At 36.2% G+C, this 23226-nt stretch overlaps 1 protein-coding gene across 4 annotated transcripts in view; it reads right to left on the bottom strand.

Annotated features, from left to right (window-relative positions):
- The window catches only part of LOC150105170 (uncharacterized), a 127401-nt gene that overhangs the window by 38399 nt on the left and 65776 nt on the right, over positions 1-23226 (bottom strand). For all 4 annotated transcript variants that reach the window (XM_090396182.1, XM_090396184.1, XM_090396183.1 and 1 more), the window contains one exon: positions 22483-22589. In XM_090396182.1, the coding sequence (XP_090252308.1) occupies positions 22483-22589 (107 nt within the window). The remainder of the gene's footprint in view (positions 1-22482; positions 22590-23226) is intronic.

Here is a 23226-nt window from a genome sequence, read left to right as displayed (position 1 = left end):
TTAAGCACCCCACCACTCTCATCACTTCATTTCACCACTCTTTTATTATTCGTCATTCTGCCACTAAATTTGTAGATGCAGAATGACGAATAATAAAAGAGGGGTAAAGTGAAAAACAATATAGTTTATTGCTTCCGCCTTCCCTTGCTATTTTGTCAGATTTGAAGTGAACATGTGTTATCAACATTTCAACCAATTGCTTGTTGTGTATAGATTTTTATTATTGTAGGTTTCCTTCAACCAAAGCTCAATATATCTTCTGAAGTACTAAGTGATACTTGAACAAAGTGTGTTGTGAGTTAACCCCAGTATTTATATATTTATATATTTTTCGGAAACGTTTTTTTAATAATGGAAAAGTGCTTAGAACTAGGACTTTGAAAAAAAGAGCAAATGGAACAGGTAATACTAACCCTAATTGTAATACACATGTTATAACGGCCAGTAAATCTGATACTATTAAAGTAGAAGAAATAAGCAGTTCAAAGAAAAAATACAGTAAGAAATATAACAGTTCATATTTAGAATTCGGGTTTACTTGGTGTGGAGATGAAAGTGAACAGAAACCTCAATGTATGAAGTGTTGTTGAACGAGTGAATGAAACCTGCGAAACTCCGACAACATTCAGAAACTAAACATTGTGATGTGAAAAATAAGCCAATTGAATTTTTTCAGCGACGCTTAGGGACATTAAATCACGGGAAAGATATAGTTTCGGCCATGGGTTCCATTAATAGCAAAGCACTGGAAGCATCCTATCTCTTAAGTTTGTGCATAGTGAAAACAGGGAAACCTTTTTCTATCGGGGAAAATTTACTACTTCCAGCTATAAAAGAGTAGCAAGTTATTAAAAGATGTGATTCCTCTTTCAAATGACAGTGTCGGTCGCAGAATTAATCATATGGCAGGTGACATAGAATCTCAGTTAATTGAAAGAGTTAAGAAGCGCTCTTATTATGCGTTACAAATATACGAGACTACTGATGTTACAAACGATGAGCAGTTAATATGCTACATCAGATATGTGCTTTATAACAACATTCATGATGATATTCTGTTTTGTAGAACTTTGTCATCCCGAACAACTGGAGAAGAAATAATTCACACTCTCAATAATTACATAGTACACAAAGGGATCCAGTTGGAAAAATGCATAGGCTTCTGTTTGGATGAAGCTCGCATTCTTACAGTCAGGCATAGTGGGGTTGCTTCTAAGGTCAAAGAAGTAGCTCTGGATATGAATTGGGTGCATTGCATACATAGAGAAGAGTTAGCCTTCAAAGGAATCCCACCAGAATTTAAAACTGTGCTATATAACGCTGTCAAGCTAGTTAATTTTATTAACGCTCAACCATTAAATAACAGATTATTTTCAGTACTCTGCGATGAAATGGGCAGTGAATATACACAACTTTTGCTTCATTCTGAAATTCACTGGCTTTCAGGGGAAAGTACTAACAAGGTCATTTCAATTAAGGCACAAAGTTTTATTATTTATAAATGAACGTAATTCTAATTTTACATCGCTCCTTGCTGACGAAGCATGGTTATCAACATTATCCTATCTTTCAAACATTTTTTCAAAATTAAATGAACTAAATCTCTCCCATCAGGGAAATTTTTTAACTGTTCTTGATGCCTACGACAAAATAAAGGCATTCAAGAAAAAAATGGTTTTATGGATTAATTATGTAAAAGACAGACAATTTGCACCTTTTCTAACATTGGAATCCTTTCAAGTGAAAATGATATTTTTGTTGATTTTGAGTTTGTGGAACGGGTTTGTGACCACCTCAAAAATCTGAAACAGAATTTTGAAACATATTTTCTGAATAACTTTTATAAGAAATTTCTGTGGGTTCGCGATCCATTCCAGGTTTGCAGTCATGAGAACGGCCTTTCGTTATAGAAAAAAGAACAGTTAATTGAGCTTTTAAGTGACAATGGGCTTAAAATGCAATTCTGTGATCTTGGTTTTGCTCGATTTTGGATCTAGTCTTCAGTGAAAAGTGAATTTCCAGAATTATCTGAAGAAGCATTGAAAATCGTCCTGCAGTTTTCTACAACCTATCTTTGTGAGAAAGGATTTTCACTTCTCCTTCAAATAAAAACAAAATACAGAAATCGTCTTAGTGTGTGTGCCGATCTTCGACTGAAGTTGACCAATATTGAGCCAGATACCCAGCAACTCTGCAAGGGCTGAGAAGCTCAACCATCTCATTAAAAGTAAGTAGTAACATAATTATATCATCTTATTTATTTGTTTAATAAAAATTAAAACTTTGTTCAATGATGATATTCAATTTAATTAAATTGAATCTGAAATTGAATTAAATTGGAAGTAAATCGTTTACTTCCAATTTAATTATGTTGCCATATCTTTCAAAACGTGCTTTTAGATTTATTATGTTATAAATGGCACAGTTTTTCTGAAATGTTGGTAATTCCTACATATGTTTTTTAAAAAAAATACAAAAAATCAAAACGACGTGTAGGGAAATAAATTTAAAAAATACTATGTTTATTTTTGAAGTAAAACTTTAATTCCAACATTCTAAAATGTCATTTTTCTTGCTTTTCTGTTTGCAAAATCGTCGATCACATTGTCGAAGTTCATTTCATCACTCAGTTGCTGTTTTATAGACAGTAAGGAAAGATTTCATAAATGCCAAAAAAGGTGCCGCCAGAGGGGTATCCCCCCCCAGCTATGCCTCTGTAACTTAGTGGTCCGCAGAATTGTTTTAGCCATTTCACTGGTCCTTGGGCTTAGAAAGTTAGAGAAAAACTGCTCTAGACCTCATTCCCAGATGAGGAAGATACCTCCATGTATCGCAGCCACAGTTTGGGTTTTAATGTTGCACTTGAAATAGCTCTTTCTTCAAAGTTTTCTGGAAATATATTGGCTAACACTGGAGATAACGAGCTGCCCATAGCTAAGCTGCTGGCTTGTTTATATAGTTTTCCTTCAAATCAGAAATAGCTGGAGTTTATGTAATTCATTAATAGGGCAAAAAGTTTTTTGGAAACTTTGTTTTTCAGTAGATTGAGGACTTCTTCTGTGGGTACATTTGTAAAGAGAGAGACAATATCAAAACTAACCATTCTGTCAGATTTCTTGAGTTTTAAATTTTTTATCTTAGCTGTGAAATCTTCAGTTTTTGATATATGAGGAGGAATTACCAGTGAGATGTTTTCAGAAAGAAGCAAGGTATTTGGACAGGTTTTAAGTGGGTGAGTCAATGCCTTCAACAATCGGCCTTAAAGGTGTGTCTGCCTTGTGGATCTTCGGGAGGCTGTACAAACAGGGAATTAGGGGATGAAGAGAACGGGGAGATAGCCTGGTGTGTCTAGGAAGTTCTGAAGTAGATTTGAGAAGGTTGTTGGTTCGGTTTTGAAGTTCCCTTGTAGGGTCACTTTGTAAGAGAGAGTAAGTATCAGATATTAATAAATTGTTGATCTTGCACAGTAATCAGATCTGTCTAGGACTACAGTTGCATTACCTTTGTCCACTGGCAGGATAATGATTTCGTTCTTATTATGAAGATTGCGGATAGCTTTTCTTTCAGCACAAGATAAATTATTTGCAGGTTGACAACTGTTGTTTATTGTAAAAATAGATTCAATTCTGAGTAGGTTCGCTATTTGTTTTGGTAGATGTGAGGCAGCCTTTTCTACTTTGGTGAGAAAGAGTTCCTTAGGAATGGAGGCAGGGAATGGGACGAAGTTGAGTCCTTTAGACAGTACGCTAATTTCTGCTGAAGAAAAGGTATGTGAAGACACAAAACCTAAAAACTGTTTATGATAACATGTTTTAGGTCTTGTAAACCAACAGCAGATTGACGAGTTTGTTTCTGTTTGAGGCGACTAAATTTCCTAATGAGAGTTAATTTATTGATGTCTTAGGATCTAGAAGCACAGTGTGAGTTGATGTTTTTAACCTCATTCCAAGAACTGTTGTCTAAAGAAGAACTCAGGCTATTTTCTAATGCATCTTTTTTAGAGAAAGCTGAAGCTAAAATATATTTAGTGTCTGCAATCCTTTCATTTAACAGATCCAGTTTTGCTTTATGGTAAATATTGTGTGCACATTTTGTGCAAATAGATTCCTTCAAATCTAAGAACTTTGGGATGATAGAGTGGGACTTGTATCTTTTCAAAAAGACTAACCCGTTTATGAAAAGTCCAATCTTTTCCAAAATCTTTTGATATTCCTTAATACGTTGCAGAGTAACCTCGTCAAAAGTTAGACAGATAATGTAACTTGTATTAACTTGGGTTGTAGACATTTTAAAAAAATTATACTGACTGGGAACACCGAGAAAGGTATGATAAAATCTTTAATAAAACACGACTAGTTTCGTCGGAACGCCGACTTCTTCAGGTGTGTAAATAATTACAAAAAACCGGAAAAAATAACAAGATAAAAAAAATGGACTTCTCATATAAACAAATTAGGAATAGCTACAGTCAAATTTGGTGTCCACAGGTCTGGCATGAGGTATAAGTGAGTAGCAACCGACTCGAGAGCAACTGTGGCTGCGATACATGGATGATATCTTCCTCATCTGGGAGTATGGTCTAGAGGAGTTACAAACCTTCCTAGATCATTTGAATAATCGCCACCAGAACATCAAATTTACATCAGAACTCGAGATGAACGGCTTACTCGCCTTTTTGGATTTAAAGATCACTAGGATGCCTGATTATCTCGAATTTTCGAAAAACAACTCGCACAGATAGATACTTACATGGTTCGTCTCATCACTTCTCTCCACAGAAACTTGGTTTGACCGTTTGGTAGTGACTGTTTCTCATATGTAGAACAGTAATAGAGCTCCTAGGAGCTAAGTTCACATTATGGGTAAATACCAAGAATAGTGATCGGAGCTTGCTTCACCCTTACTATGAGTTGCCTCAGTTTGCACTACCAAATGGGTCAGGTGTTGCACTATCCAGGTATTTGCTTACGCTTGGAATCGCCGAACTTTATATAGTATCTATATTCAGCATGAAACTCTTTGAGTTTCTTATTCGGCTAAGAAACAATATGGGATGTAATATCCCTTAACTTAAATAAGTTCATGTTGCCGAATTGAAGCCTTTGGCTCTTCATATAATTAGTAATTTATTAGGACACCTTGGCAATTCTCATAGAAGGGATGTAAGTTCTGTTCGCTACAAACTTGGTATTAACTAGGTCTACCTACTCATTGATTGCCAGAAGTCCCTGTTTCCAGCGACCCTGAGAGAGAGCTCCATGTTCCAGAATCCAGTCTCTGATCCTAGTGGTAAGATCGTTTGCAATCTATTTTTTCTAATTTTGCCTTGTGCCTGTTTTGCAATCTTCTGCCTCTAGCTAGTCTAGCAGGAGATTTCGGCAAACAGGGAATGCTTGGCCCTGGTTCTGAAGGTCTTTCCTTTCTGGGACTTAGTTTTTTCTCTAAGTCATGACTTCGTTTTCACCACCGCAAGTCAGGATCCTTGGCATCGAAGTGGACGCCGACATACCGAAGAGGACATTGGCGAAAGCTCTTAGCAAAACAGTAGGGGCAGAAAATATAGTTGGCTTTATTCCTTATGGGGTAAAGGGTTCCAGGTAGTAGTAAAGAATGTGGAAACCAGGAACAAGTTAACCAAAGGACTAGAATGTCAAGGGAAAAAATTTTTACCCTTTGTAGTAGGGAGTGTTCTCAAGACAATAAGGATAGAGAGGTTCCCTGTAGAATATCTTGGGGGGGGGGGAATAATCAACAAAGTGTTTTCAAAATGGGGAGTCGTACGCGACGTAAAAAACGCCAACGATACAGACTTCCGCAACTGGAAGACTGGCGAGGTAACTTTCCGTATGGAAATGAAGGCCGAAGTCCCCAATTTTGTCTTTCTAGGCTCTGTCAGGGTAGTAGTTAACTACCCTAGAGTTAAGAAACAGTGTTATAAGTGCGGTTCTCTGGAGCATCTAGGTAAAGACTGCCCCAAGAACAAATGCAGGAACTGCATGGCGGCAAGACATAACTTAAATAAGTGCCAGGCACCTTGTCTGAAATGTGGGGGAACTAGCACACAAGATAAATGCTTGTGCCAATAGGACGCATGACAAAAGAATAGAGAGCACTGTCATACCTGCCAAATCTAGGGAAATAGAAGAACCAGAACAGGAGAAATCAGAATCGGCAAATGAAGAGGAGTTCCCTGTACTAAACACCGGAACTGTCACGACGACGGCAGAAAACCCAGCCGCCGCCATAGAAACCTCAGCAAAGGTAAAGAAAAAGAATGATCACAACATAAGAGAAGATTCTAATGCAGAAAACATCAAAGAAGACACAGAAGAGGAAGGAATGGAGATCTCTACAGTCGCCGCTACAGAATTTTCGGCACAGAAAAACAAGAAAAAAAAGAAGCGCAATAACTGGAAATCTAAAAAAAAGGAAGAAGACGCAGAGGAAATGGAGGCTACTAATGCCACAGAAAAGCGTCCAATAAGCCCAGAGGAAGTAGATAAGAAGAAACCAAAAACAGATAATATAACCCCATCGGCCGAACCTGATGAAGAATCTGACCCTCATAAAGACAGGCATATAAATGGAGGTATAATATTAAGAAGATATAGGGGACCCATAGAAGCTGCAGTAAACCTGTTCATAATAATGCACCACACAGGAATACAGCCAGTGTTCACCCTTTGGCACGATAAAATAAGTTTCGAGTGGTTAGACGAGGAAAGAAAAACTCAGCTATGTCACACCTTGAACAAAGATGATATCCTGGAGGACAGTGCATGGATCCTCAAGAAATTTAGTAGAAGGCTTTGGGGCAATAACTAACAAAACTATGAGGACTTACCTTTTCGTTCTAATCTTTTTATATCTAGTTCACACAGGAGGGGGTCGGCCTAATAAAACCTGAGCTGCGAAGGCTTACATCGAGGCAGTGCAGCCCCTGGTGGGCTGCATCATTCAGGACAGGCTCTTCCCCCAATTTTACAGTCCACTTGTTTCTTATTTTTCCCGAAAAAGTATGCCAGTTCTCCTTCTGATTTACTCCAGAATTTATTTGTCTCACTTTTTGATCTGTTTTTTTTTTTTTTTTTTTTTTTGTTGTTTCTGTAAGATTCTGATTTCATCTGTTAAACATCATAAAAGATGTTTGACAGATGAAAGCTGTAAGAACAGACGTCAGGAGATGATGTCGGCAGATCTGTTTGGCCACAACCTCTAATAGGTTATCTAGTTAAACAGATCGACTGAGGCCTCTTTATTACCTACCACTATCTCACTCTACCTTTATTTCTTCCCCTCTCACTACCTGCTGACCCTCAGCACATCTTTATACTCCATAGGCTGATGATGAAAGACATGAACTCCCATTCTACCTACTCACTGATGAGACCTCAATAAAGGTTGAAACCGGTCTGAGTAGTGACCTTCTCTCATAATGTAGAACAGTAATACAGCTCCTAGGAGCTAAGTTCACATTATGGATAAATACCAAGAATAGTGATCGGAGCTTGCTCCACCCTTACTATGAGTTGCCTCAGTTTTCACTATCCAGGTATTTGCATATGCTTGGAATCGCCGAACTTTATATAGTTTCTATATTCAGCATGAAACTCTGAGTTTCTTATTCGGCTAAGAAACAATATGGGATGTAATATTCCTTAACTTAAATAAGTTCATGTCGCCGAACTGAAGCCTTTGGCTCTTCATATAATTAGAGATATGATAGATATTGTTTTGATAGTTTGGGTCTCCTGCGATGAGTCTACTAACTCCATGGAGTTACCCGTAATAATAATAATAACAACAGGTTTGCCATTCAGGGACAGTTGAGGTTTTCAGTGTCTTTGTCTTTTTATTGCTGATTTTCATCCCAAATTTATTACAACAGTTATTCAATTTAGTCAGGGAAGTTTTTCAAAGTAATTTTACAATTTTCAATTTGTGATATTTCCATCATTTTCATGAGAACTATCATGATGTCATATGATAAATTGTATTCATAAAAACTAACTAGGAAATGTCATTTTTAGTTTATGTACTATAGATATATAATTCTGTTCTGCCCAATTTTCGCACTATTAATTATCTATATGCATGGAATTTGAAATAGGAAGTGATCAATGTTTAGGGCAGTGATAAAAATGAAATTTCATACTAATAAGAAAAATATGTACAAAAATTTAAAAAGAATTAAGGAATTGCAAATAAACACATCTTATTCAATAAAAAATGAGCATTTGAAAACATGAACCAAATCTTGGAAACTTACTGTAGATTCTGAAGAAAACCGATTTCAAGAATATGATGAATTCATTTGTAAGATAGAAAACTCAAAACTCCATGGTGGATTCAGGAAGTTAAAGAGCAAGTCCCAAAAAAGAAAGCATACCAAAAGTTCTTAGCAAGTAAGTCAGCATGTGTCTTGAGAGAATACAGATAAAAATGGAGGCAAGCTTATTTGGAGGTATGAAGTGGCTTTAAAAAATTTCAGTGTTTAGTTAGTCCCTAGAGCAAGTTTCCAGATATGAAGAAAAAAATGTTTGTAAGAAATACAAAAAGAAATTATTAACACCAGACCTGTATGGAGCCTAAAGAAGATATAAAATAATAAAAACAGCAAAAAACATCCCTAGCAATTATATGTTTTGTTTCTTACATACATTCCAATATGAACTTGTACAGTATGGCACAAAAAAAACAGTACTGAATAACTACAGCAATATATGTTTTGCAGTAAACTGGTTTATTAGCAAAGAAATATATTACACATAATGATACATATATTCCACAACTATCAGTGAAATCTTGATAAAATAAAGAATAAATGACAGTAGATTATGCGCTCGAAATGGGCACTTGTCTTTCAAGACTGGTTCATAGTGCATGCGAAGGTTCTATGTCATCTTGGAGAACAAGAGTTGGGTCATCTTCTGGACATATTGTGTAACTTTATCCCTTAGTTCATCAAAAGTTTGAAGGCAGGTCATGGTGGAATATCCAAGCACATGTAGGCTTGGACCATTTGCTCTACCAACTCTGTATGAATGAAAATAATGCTCAACAATAAATGTCTTTTTGTCCAATATCAACACCATTGCTACAGCTAAATGTAATGGTGTAGACTATATGTGCCCTTCTATGAAAGTGCATGCAGTCGAATGGCATATCTAATAGTGTGGGTACTTAAGAGGGGTGTCTAAGTTCAGTACTGTTTTTTTTTGTGCCATAGCATATTATAGAGGAAGAACAGAAAACTTATTGCTAAAGAAATAATGTTAGTCACCCATAATACTACTCTACTACAGGTTTACAACATTTCATGAGTTGGAAATGACACACACAAGAAAGTTAAGGTATAAGTAACTAAGCAAAAGTCATTCAAAGACTGTCAGAAGAAAGAAGATAAATATTCTGGAAGTTATTGAAAAAAAAAGTTCAGAAATGGAAAAAGTACTGTAAAAGAAATCAATATGATAAGAAATGACAATAAAAGTGAGGATATGGATATTCTGGATATTTGGAGTAATTATTTTGAGAGATGAGAGGAGGAATGAAATGAGGGACATATCAATACCTTGAAATAGAGTCATTAGAAATCCAAAATGCAGAAAGGCATATGGAATAAATGATATGTAACCAGAAATGCTCAAATTTGGAGGTATAAAAGTTTTACAGTGATTGCACTGCAAAATTCAGAAGGAATGGTCCAACAGTTGAATTCCAGATAGCTGGAGTAAATTTCTTATAGTAAACATCTATGATGATAAAAAAAAGGAAAGAAAACTGAATTTGAGAATTACAGAGAAATTTCCTTACTGAGCATGCCAAATAAGATTTATGCAAGAATACTTGAGAAGCAGCTAAAAAAAATGGGAGGAGAAATTTAGCAAGCACAAATTCCATTCAGGCCAAAATAGAGGATTTTCCAAATCAGATTTCACTTTAAGACAAATAGTTGAGAAATCATGAAAATATTAAAAGGATCTGTGTTTAAGTTTCATAGATCTGGAAAAGGCCAAGAGCAAAAGCCATTCAAATCACTACAATTACATGATGCAAATAAGACATCATATCAAGCAACACATAGCCTCTATTTAAATTATAAGGCAGCAGTTAGAACTGTAGCAGTTCAGAAAGATAGTCTGATGTAAAATCAAGTGTAAGACAAAGTACATGACATCTTCACTGTTATTCATCATCTATATGGATCACATTACATAAGAAGGAAAGTCGCATCAAATCTAATATCAAAACTGGGGTGTTAATTTCAGTTCTTTATTTTATGCAGATGAACAACATGGTTTCAATCACTGAATTATATTAAAAATTAAAATATCACAAATGAACAACTTGCCATTGCTAGCATTCAGAATGAAAATAGGCATGAAAGAGCAAGAGAGATAAGAGGACAAGAGAATGGGAGAGATAGGGAAAGAGAGGAAACTGGAGAAAGTCAAGAGCATGTGGGAGCAAGGAATAGAGAGGTGAGAAGAAGCAGTGAAAGTAAGGGAGGGGGACTGAAAGCAAAAATGGTCACGAATGCCAATGAAAGAAGAATAAATGAAGGCTGTTTTGGAATGTTAAGTATGGAGATTCGATGATGATGATCCAGGGTGTACAGAGTGCTAGAGGAATGCTTGCTAAGAGAAATGACAGAGTTTGGTGATGCCAATGAAGCGAGGTGAAAATGTAGAAGACATGATAGTGATGAGTGGCATGAGTGACCTAAGATGTAGTGTGAATCACGCAGCAAGAAATTTGAGATTGATGTTTGGGATTCTGCAGCAGATATGTCATAGGAAAGATAGTGAATGTGTTGCCTCAGCATGATAATGCAAAATAAAGGAGAAGGGCAGTGATAATGAATGAGATGATAAAAATGTGTAGGAAGAGAGGTCTGGAATATGTGGATGCATGGAATACAGTTGAGGATACATGGGAGCTGTATGCAAGAAATGGATTCCATCTGAACACAGAAGGACACAGGCATTTTGGAGAAACTATTTTTGGGGAAAATGACTGCTAGGAAGGGAAACCAGGTTGCAAAGGTGGACTAGAGTAGGATTGGCTTCATGTGGGGATAGTGCCTTGAGAAATGAAAGGATGTATACTATATTGCAGAGTAAGGCAGGTAGAATATGTGGGGAATAATAATAGCAATATGAATACAGGCCATACACTGCTTTTTCTGTATACAAATGCCAAGCACATTAAAAATAAAAGAAATGAGTTTGTGGTATTGATTGACTCAGTCTCTCCAAAGATTGTTGGTATCAGTGAAACCTGATTAACTAATGGCTGTGTTCAGGGATAAAAATCAAAAAGGGAATAGCATACTTCAGCAAGATAGAGAAGGTAAATCCAGGGACAAAGTATCATTCATGATAAGAGAAGAACTGTGCCCTCTCAGGATAAAGAATCAAAGCAGAAATGACACTAATGGCTTTGAGAGGAAGGTAGACATGGTGCAATAGAGCAGCTTATAGGACAAGATATTTAGTGGGATGTTGCTACAAACCAGCAAATATAGATAATGAGAAGGAAATGTTTAGTAAATTAGTTTGACAAGTGCAAAGTGAGTGATCATTACAGGGACATCAACTATAGCAATATAAACTGGGCAGAGGAAGCAGCATACAGTACTAAGGAAACTGAATTATTGGACTTCTTAAGGGGCAACAGTCTTAGGCATACTATGACCAAGTCCAAAACTCTTAATCCTCAGGTTCTGGACTTGGTCATAACATGAGAGAATCTGATTGTGACAAATGTCAGAGTTGATCCCAGTGATAAGAGTAACCAAGCAGTCCTGACTTGGAGGATGAATAGGCATGTAGAAGTATCAAGGGAGAAAGAATTTATGGAATTTGAATATCAGGCAACTATAAGAGACTAAGAAACCAGCTTGATAGAATTTGAAGAAATATCTATTTGGGAAAAAGTGTTGACAAACTGAGCCATCCCAGGTGAACAATCAGTGATACCACACTGAGATGGAAGTGTAGGGAGTCAACTGCAAGTGCTACCGACAGCAGACGACCCATCACACGTAGGATAATATGTAAAAACTGCAATTCATCGACTAACACATTGAATGCATAGTTTGAGGCATCAACTGGAGCACAAATCTGCACAAACATATTCAGAATTGAGTCTAACAATGGTTTCCATGTTAGAACCAAAATACAAGTTCAACATTACCCAAACCACATGTAGAGTCATCTTCAGTGGTGCAAAGAGCCTGTACAGTGAGATGTGGGAGCTTTTGTTATGAGCAACAAATCACACTACATCCTCTACCGAGCAGATGGACAGGTGTAGGTGTGGTAGATGCCAAGTGAATGTCTCTTACCAGGGTACGTAACCCCGACTACAAAATTCAGATGTGGCAGTGTTGATGGTATAGTCCTGTTTTTCCTAGTTTGGCCCTGGACCTCTGTTAGTGGTGCCACAAATATTGAACTCCGAGAGGTATCTGAACATTCTGGTTGATGCAATGCTTCCTACTTTGTGGCATTTCTATGGAACTGACCATTGTCTCTTTCAGCAAGACAATGCACCATGTCATAAGGCCACTGCTGTAACTGCATGGTCTGTGAACATGAACATCACCACACTTGTATGGCCTCCACAGAGCCCTGATCTCAACCCTACTAAATATCTGTAGGATGAACTGGAGCATCAGGTTTGGTCAAGGGATGTCAACCCCACAACAGTCTCCGACCTCGTTACATGCCTACAGGAAGAATGTTCCAAAATTTGCAGTGATCACTATCGTACTTGTGAAAAGTATACCGCTGGGATTTCTGCAGTCATCACGGTGAAAGGAGATCCTACATCTTATTATGATGGGCACTATTGCTTTTTGTTTCTCACACTATGGTGTTCATTGACTTCTTTCCATGCAGTGTGTGTGTGTGTGTACATACAATCCTGAAGATGACCTTAATATAAAGGTTGAAATATAGCATTTTAATGTTATTCAAGTTTTTTCTTGTTTTGATCTTAAAAGGCAGTTGAGTCCATAAATTGAATATAATAAGTGTGTTTCACTGTTAAATTATGCCGAAAGAAAGGACTCTCTCATCCTTTATTTTCACAATTTCATCACATTGTCATCAAATACATTTCTCATCATCCATACAATACTCTATCTCTCTGTGTCATATGTTCTTCTCTTCTTACTGACCTCTCCTTTCTTTCTTTCTTTCTTTGTGCATAAGCCATGCTAAACTTCTCTGTAACAAGTTTTTTTCACGTGGTTATAAAGTATATTATATTATTATATAATATAATATTATAATATAAAAACATAATTAATATAATATATAAAAAGACTCATCACAGGAGTCTGTGATGAGTCTTTTTCAAACCATGCTTTAAACTCATTCAATGTATCTAAATTTACCACAATGTCAGGCAATACATTCCACTCAGCAATCCCTCTCGATGCAAAGAACCTGCTCCGTATGTCCCTGCTCACAAACTCTTTATACAGCTTCTAGGTATGTCCCCTTGTTTCACCCACCCCTTCTCCCACATTAATCTGGTAACAACTTTTTACTAACTTAAATGTCTCAATCATATCCCCTTTCATCCTCTTATTCAAAAGGCTTTGCAAACTGCAAACCTTCAATGTGTCCTCATATCTCACATTCCAAAGATCGGTTAAGGTCTTTGGAATACTCCCAGAAAAGACTGAACTTAGTCAGTCTCCTCTGGACCCTCTCCAATATATCCTCATCACCATGAAGAGCAGATGGACCAAATCTGTTCACAATAATCCATACAAGGCCTTATTACAATGGAACCAGAATCTCTCTTTATTTCTACAAGTTAAGGTCCTCTGCATCATTGCCATAATCTGATGTGAGGTCCTCACGACTTATGAAACATGAACTCTGAACTTCAGATCCTTGTCCACAACCACTCCAAGGTCTCTTATTATTATTATTTTATTATATTATATATCTAGAGACCCAAATCAACCATCATACACAGAAATCCCATCATATCTCTCCTTGAATCCATTCACCATCAGGGAACTCACAACCAATTCAAGCAATCCATTTCACTCACGACTCTTCATACAAAAAATCTGGTCAGCAAACTCCTACTAATCACACTCTACACAACTTCCATGGATGTCCCTAGTTCTCTGACTATTTGTCATATATTGAAAAATTTCACTTGCATCAATTTTTATAAAACCCCTTATCATCAAATTCCTGGTATATACCAAGGGATATATACCAGGAATATACAGGATATGTTAATAGTACATGAAAAATTTACATCATTACTAACTTCCTATCTACAATTTTCCTCCAAATCAGTCTGTTACCTGTCAAGACTCCAATATTATCAGATTTTATATTTCTGTCTTCTAAAGCACTTTTTACTGTATCAATCCACCTATATCTTGGTCTTCTTCTGGATCTTTTTCCTACCAACCTGACAGAGAACACTTGTTTTGCTAATCTTTCCTCACCAATTCTGTTTAAGTGACCATACCACCTGAGATTAGCTCTGTTAATGTATTCCTGGATGCTGACAATGTCAAGTTCTTTCCTAATATCCTCGTTTTTAATATGATATTGGCATTGATACCATCTGTTCATGCCCCAAATCTTTCTCAGAACTCTGAGATCTGCAGTCTCTAGTCTTTGGTAAAGTGTTTTACTTCTGACCCAGCTCTCAGATCTATAAGTTAAAACTGGTTTGAACACTGTCTTGTATACATCTAATTTAGTAATTAAAAGAAACACACGTATTAACCACAGTGAAAATTATTTACTTGTAAATATTTCATTCTGAGTATCTTAGGACATCATCAGTACAGTAGTTTAAACAATAATAGTTAGGGCGCATGATTACAATAGAATCTCATTAAATGTGTGTAACGTATTACAGAAGTAATAATAAAAATAAAAAATAAAAAACTAATAATTATTTTTACACAATTTTGTATGACAATTTCCCATACTTTAGGAATAGTAAGAATGTCGTTGCGGTTTAAATTTGGTCTGTGTAGTAGGGCTTCAGAACTTTCTTTATATAAACGTTCATGTTTATATAAAGATCTATGTAAAAGTTTAGACTTTTCCCAATGGATCCTATGGCTTGGATTTTCAATTCCATGTTGAGAGAGGCCAGATTTCTGCGGTTTAAAAAGACGAATGTGGTCTTGATGTCCCAAGGTTCGTTTCTGAACAGACCTACCTGTCTGTCCAAACTAAGACAATTTGCATGAGCATGGAATCTCATAAACGCCAGGCAACATCAAAGGTGAGAGTTTGTCCTTAGGAGAAGGTAACAAGATGTAAATTTGGTTGATAGGTTTGTAAGTAGTGGCAAAATTGTATTTCTTCATAATTTTAGAAAGACGTTCTGAGATGCCTTTGATGTAAGGTATGGGAATCCTATGGACTTCTTGTCTGGTTTGATGTGTGGAAAAGTGACTGGTGATTTTTTGAGTTGTTTTAAGATTATATCCATTTAGGATGGCTGTATTTTTGATTACTTCAAATTCTCGGCCTTTCTAAGTCCTAGGATACTTAGGATGAAATATTTACAAGTAAATAATTTTCACTGTGGTTAATACGTGTGTTTCTTTTAATTATGATCTCACCACAGGTTTCATTATTTAAAAAAAAAATCAAATTTAGTATTCTCTCTTATTTCATATGAATTTATTCAATTGACTTCCTACCATGCCATCTTTGTTGATTCTATTGTCTATTTCCGTATTTAATTTACCATCTTCACTAAAAATCATGCAAGTAGTTGAAATGTTTTACTTGTTCTATAGGTTTTTCATTCACAATGCAGTTAATATTTGCAATGTTTCTGCCTATTTTCATTGTCTTTGTCTTTTAATGCTGACCTTCATACCATATCTATTACAACAGTTATTCAATTTAGTCAGGGAATCTTGCACAGGATTTATTTAGAAGTAAAACATTGTCGACATAAAGCAAAGAGCTAACATTAACATCTCCAATTTTGATATCACGTTTAATACCACTTTCCTTTAATGTGATCCATATAGATAATGAATAACAGAGGGGATAATGTACATCCTTGTCTCACACCAGATTTAACATTAAACCACCTTCCTGTACTTCCTTCAATTCTAACTGCTGACTTACAACTCAAATAAAGACTAAGTATTGCTTGATATAATACCCACTGACACCATATAACTGTAGCATTTTGAAAAGCTTCTCTCCTGACACCTTGTCATATGCCTTTTCCAGATCTACAAAACTTATTTAAATACAGATCTTGGACATATTCCCATGATTTCTCAACTATCTGTCGTAAAGTGAAAATCTGATCCTGACAGCCTCTATTTGGCCTGAATTCAGCTTGTTCTTCACCAAGCTTCTCTTCCACACTCCTTCTCAACTGTTTCTCAAGTATACTTGCATATATTTTACCAGGAACACTCAGTAATGAAATACCTCTGTAGTTCTCACATTGTTTTATTTCCCTTTTTATAAAGCCCCTTTAATATCTTAAAAGTTTCTATCATATCTCCTCTTTTCTGCCTATCGACTAAACTTTGTAACCCACAAACTATCTTTGTATAGGGTATTCTACAGACCTGTAACCCTCTTGGTCCCTCAGCTCTCAATCCTTTTGACCACCTCCTGGTTCCCCCCCCATCCCAAAAAAAACCCAGGTGACCAAATCTGTGTACAGTAGTCAAGATATGGCCAAATCATAACCTTAGAAATAGGGATAATAACTTCTTTATCTTTTCTTGTTAATGTGTTTTTCAATATCCAAGTATTTGTTGAGCTATTTTACCAACTTTTACAATATGCCCTCTGAACTTCAACTCTTTGTTCAACATTATCTCCAGGTCCCTAGCCTCATCAATTTCCTATAAACCAATATCATCAATATGATACACCATATGCAACCTTTTCAACCCAAAGTGCATAACCTTACATTTTACATTAAATTCATAATCATTTCCCTAATCCTTTGCCCACAATGCCAATTTATTTAAATCATCCTGCAGGATATCTACATCACCTTTATCAACTATTGCTTTCCCCAGTTTTGCATCATCAGCAAAGAACTGAATATCTACTCTTAAATCTTTCCCTGTGACACTGATATACAAATTAAAGAGTAGTAGCCCTAGTACTGAACCCTGAGGTACTCCACTAGTCATCATCATTCTCCTAGACTCCACTCCACATATACTACTATCTGGTGTCTGTCTGTCAGTCATTCCCATATTTTTACATTCTTACATTTTGCAACATTAAATTCACAATCATTTCCCTATATCCTTTGCCCACAATGCCAATTTATTTAAATCATCCTGTAGGATATCTACATCACCTTTATCAACTATTGCTTTCCCCAGTTTTGCATCATCAGCAAAGAACTGAATATCTACTCTTAAATCTTTCCCTGTGTCACTGATATACAAATTAAAGAGTAGTGGCCCTAGTACCGAACTCTGAGGTACTCCACTAGTCACTATCATTCTCTTAGACTCCACTCCACCATATACTACTATCTGGTGTCTGTCTGTCAGCCATTCCCATATCCATGCTACTAGCCTCATATCCATTCCCATCCTCTCCAGTTTTTGTAATAGTTTTCCATGTGGTATTCTGTCAAATGTCTTGGCAAAGCTGAGCAGTATCATGGTGTAGCCATCAACTTTATCCTCTTATCTCCTCAATTTCCTCCAAAATTTCCCTGCAAAGTATATAATACATCCCATTGTTACCTACCTATCAGAAACTTACACTTTCCAACAATGAATTGACAGTTCTGTACTGTTGCCACTCATACAATCTTTCAAGTCCTATAAGGCCACATCTGTTTGGTTCCTCATCACTCTCCTCAGTTTTGCATCATCTGCAAACATGTGACACCACTAGTGACTCCTCTTTTGAGATAGTACACCACCCCCATACACAACAGGCAAAGTTCAGCAGTACCGAAACAACTAAATATCTAATATTTATTGTCTTATCTGATAGCAAGCCACCTATCCAACTCGCTAGTCTATCATCCAATGCCATCTGCATCAATTTAGTAACCAACTTGTGCTGTGGCAATCTATCAAAAGCTTTCACAAAATCTAAATATACCACTATATATAAATCTCCCTATACATTCGTCACCTTGTTATAGTACGTAAGCAAATTGGTAAAACACCACCTCCATTTAACACAACATTGCTGACGAGCACATAATAGAATACCAGTGTTATCAACCCACTTTTGTATCTTATCTTTCACCAACCTCTCCAATACCTTAACTACAGCTTCCGATATACAGACTGATCTATAATTTGTTGCCTTAGCCTTATCACCACCTTTGTGAAGTGGAAGAATTTTGCCTTATTTCCATTCCTTTGGGACTGGTGCTACTGCAAGACTGATGCTAATTCCTTTGAACATTCCCTTAAGACATGTGCTGATATGTTATCAAGTCCTATTACTGAACTCCTCATATACTTCTTGCTTGCTCACCATTAAGTCTTCTCTCATTTCATTCTCTACACTTGAGCTTCGGATTTCACACTGAAACTGAAACACCCTGATCTCCAGCTTTCATCAATTAACATCACCTTACCATAATCATTCTTTTTTCTACTTGTCACAAATTGAAAAAACTGACAAGATTTTTCTTGGTCTGAATTGTTAATTTCTGCTTGTAATGCCCTTTTGTTGTCCTTACCAATTGAGTCACTCCTGGCCTGCTCTTTATACTCCATGCCACTGATTATTACCATTATTTATTTTGCTCTACCTCCAAAGTGTCTTCTTCCAGAATTCATGCTTAATCCCCTCACATTCATCCATTTGTTAAAACTACCTTATTCAGCCTTTTGACCGTCAGAATAAATTCATTGTTCTGACGGTCATTATTCTTTGACTTATTCATATTTGACAAAAACTTGGTCTGAATCGTTAATTTCTATAATGCCCTTTTGTTGTCCTTACCAATTGAGTCACTCCTGACCTGCTCTTTATACTCCATGCCACTGATTATTACCATTATTTATTTTGCTCTACCTCCAAAGTGTCTTCTTCCAGAATTCATGCTTAATCCCCCTCACATTCATCCATTTTAAACCTACCTTATTCAGCCTTTTGACAATCAGAATAAATTCACACATTGATGCTATTATGTATTTCTTTGTCAGTTCCCAAGCAGCATTTATTTCCTTACCACTCAATTTCTCATTCCATGCTATAGCTCCAAACTGTCTCCAAAGCTTCTCATAATCACCAGCCTTGTAATTCCACATATATCCTTTCCTCACAAAAGTCTTCATATTTGACAAGAACTTATTCTTGTTTTAAACTTTACCCAAGTGTAAGCAGCCAAAGTTTGGTGCGTGAAGTATCTTCAAAACTAGTTTACTTCTATATAGGGACTGCTGACTTCCCAACAATTGCTTTAATCAATGCCCATTTTCTGTCTCCTGCTGGATGAAGGCTTTCCCTGCCACTGAGTTCCAGCCATCTCTTTAATCTTGTCCTCCCGCCATCTCTTTCATCTTTCTGTGGCTTTCTTTCCATCTCTGAGATACTATTCAGATATCAATTTTGTCCATTTTTGAGTGTTACTTCTCACAATTCAGAATGTCAAGTTCTTTCTGAACTTGACATTCGGAAAGAACTTGACATTGTCAGCATCCAGGAATGCGTTAGCAGAGCTAATCTCAGGCGGTATGGTCACTTAAATAGAATGGGAGAGAAAAAATTAGCAAAACAAGTGTTCTCTGCCAGGTTGGCAGGAAAACGACCCAGAGGAAGACCAAGATATAGGTGGATTGATATGGTACAAAGTGCCTTAGACGATAGAAATATAAGATCTGATAATGTTGGAGTCTTGACAAGTAACAGACTGATTTGGAGGAAAATTGTAGATAGGAAGTTAGTAATGACGTAATTTTTTCATGTAGTACTATCATATCCTGTACACTCCTTGAGGGTACATGACAGGAATTTGATGATGATGATGATGATGACTTCTCACAATAGGACCTCCAATGCCATTTGGATCTTTTAATGGCTGTTGCAATGTCTGTCATCCTACTCTGAATTCTGACTCAAGTACTGGGCTTTCTATCTTGAATGGTAATACCATGCAATGATCTTTCCATTTTCCTTGATAGCTCTCAACTTGTTGGCCATTTCTTTTAGTGAAAGTCCGCATTTCACTTCCATGTGTCATAACTAGAAGCATACAACTGTTGAATATTTTGCTTTCAAGGCAGACTGGGACGTTCCCTCTGAGTACTTCACAGTGTTTTCCAAAGGCTATCAACCAAGTTGAATTTCATGTATAATTTCTTCTTCACAGCCTCCCTTTACTGTGATCTTTTGTCCTAGGTAAACATAGAAGGTTACTATATTAATTTCCTGGTGTTCCATGGGTACTGGTTTTCTGGTTATATATTTATTATTATTAATATGTGACACCTCCATTTCTACTCTACTACACACACATCTCACTGTATAATCCTCCAACTACACATAATAACACTACTACCATCTCAACACACACACACACACACACACACACACACAAACTGACATTTACTACCCACAACCACCAACAATAGTATTTTCTGTCTGTAAATTACGTGTGTTCTCATGTCCAATTTGCCTGTATGCAGGATGAAAATCAAGTTTCTGGGAGAAAAAGCCCTGCTACCTCCATATGAGATCAGCTAACTTACCTTCATTTGAAGAAGCCCATAATAAGATTCCTCTTGTCATGAAGAGAACTGAACTCATGTCTTTTTCAACTGAAGGGCATAATGTTCTACTGTTCTTCCAACTGCTTGATTTTTCAATTTCTTGTTATGTCTTTGTTTATATTTAATCCTTTCCTTTTACTTTCTGCATTCAATCCATTCATAAAGGAATAATGTCATTAGTAAATCATAAGTGATTTAGTTCATTCTCATTGACTATGATTTCTCTATTTTTCCAATCCAGAGTTTTAAAATTTTCTTCTAGAGCAGCTGTAAATAATTTAAGTGAAATGATATTTCCTCCATATCTATCAATTTCCATAGTATCCCATAATGCAAGGTACACTTCCAAGATGCATATATTGCTTGGAATTATGTGAAGGGTCAGTGGGAGCTAGATCTAGGATGATACTAATGTTGAATCAATGCAGAAGTACTCTGGATTGGAGAAAATACAATTCATAACATTAAAGGAACAAAATATGATAAGATATTTATTTATTTAGCAGCTAATATTTCATTGGCTTCATACCTATCATGAGCAAACCACAAATAGTCTGTCATATACACAATCACTAACAATCAGTTATTGCTGGAAACAGCTTTAAAGTTATATGCATAACTTTGGATATTTTTTCCCGAATGTTTCACAGTAGCTGTGAAAGTACCATTTCAAAGTACCATACAGCAAAACAAGCCATAGTTAATTTGCTTATATAACTTCAGCACTCCAGCTATTTTTTCAGATGTGATCTACATATAAGGAATGGTAACAGTTTTGCTGCAGTCTCATGGTGTAATTGTGTAAATATCTTCCTGCTGGAGGTTTAATGGAGTATTAACAGCACTAGGAAAGATTTAAAACTATTTTTAATGCTTCCAATATGTTGTCTCAGTCAGTGAAACATCTTCAGGGATTACAACTAACAATTTTAACACACACACAAAAAAAAATACTGAACGAAAAAACACTTGAGTATGACTAGAGTTTATATCTAGGTGGCGCACCCTCTATGGGCATTTGTAGGATGCTTAGGTTGTAAATTGGGAAGAAATATTGGAAGCATTAAAAATAGTTTTTAATCTTTCAAAGTGCTATCAGTACTCCATTAAACCTCCAACATGATGTCCTACCAGCACTTAAGCCTTAACACATGTGTAAATATCTTCCTGTGTGTGTGTGTGTGTTGCTTTCTATAAACAGAAAGGGATAATGAACCATTTGAAAAGTGTGACAACTAAGAACATAAGAAATACATTCAACACCATCATCATGGAAGGTCAGGCCCAATTCAAAAATCAACACAGTGTTACACAGAAGAAATCGCTGAAGATACTCTTTCTGAAATCAGCAGCAGCTATGAAATATTCCACCAATCTCAACAAGTATGGCTGCATTAATTTACCAAAAATCTAGAAGACAGTCATTTTAAGATCAACTTAAACTTCTCTTTAACCAACAAGAGATGGTGCTAAATTTGAACTTTAGTTCACTGTGTTGTCCATTACAACTTTAATGTTGTAATATTATTAATGTTTATGTAGTGCAACAAACTATTTTTGCTATGATGGTGGTGGATATAAAACCAGCAAAACATTAGCAACTTCAATAAAACACCTAAGCTTATATGTACATCATCAAAGGTAAAGTTTTTGATATAGATGATCTATTGTAGTGCATATCAAATAATAACAGTCCTGATGTACTTTATATCAAATATTATACTGCTTACCATCATGGATATATTTGGTCACCTCATGATGAAATGTTACCTCTTGAACACCTCTTTGCATATGTTGCTTTCTTCCATTAATTTGATGAAATGGAGGTTTAGGAGAACTTAAAAAGAAATAAAATGACATTTTCATTCATAAAATATGTAGCATATGTTTAATTTTATTTCATTGTGCTTATCAAAAATGACCAACAAACAATTACAAGACAAGAATTTTTTGAAACATACTCACCCACTTATATGAATGTATTTTGCCATCAGGGCCAGTAAGATTTGGCATTATGTAAATTTAGCAGTAGCATTTTACAGAAGTAAAATGCTGCTGCTAAATTGCAGATCTTTTCTCTTCTAAAAACCACTTGAAGACTAATTTTATATTTTGCTGGCTATTTAAGGCCATCTGCTTAGATATTTCACAATATCCTGCATCAGGAAATATCCTGATGCAGGATATCTCCATTTAAGATGTATACTGCATTCTAGTAATATTATTATTATGATTCAAGCCTCCATGGAGTCACAAGACTCATTGTGGGAGACCCACCATAGGAACACACTCTATCATACCACTCCTTGAACTCACTGACCATTTATGTGTGCTCTCACCATTCTATCAGTCAATGCATTTGACGGTTCCACCACCCTCCATGCAAAGAAAGCACTCCTTACCCTCTTGCTCACAACATCCTTTTGTAACTTCCAGGGATATCCCTCTTGTCCTCGCTCCTTCCTCTTCTGTTC

This window comes from Typopeltis vanoorti, chromosome 7, assembly GCF_054136105.1.
Source record: "Typopeltis vanoorti isolate ZY-2024b chromosome 7, IOZ_Tvanoo_1.0, whole genome shotgun sequence".
Lineage (NCBI taxonomy): Eukaryota > Metazoa > Arthropoda > Arachnida > Uropygi > Thelyphonidae > Typopeltis > Typopeltis vanoorti.
This window is presented reverse-complemented; position numbering and strand designations above follow the sequence as displayed.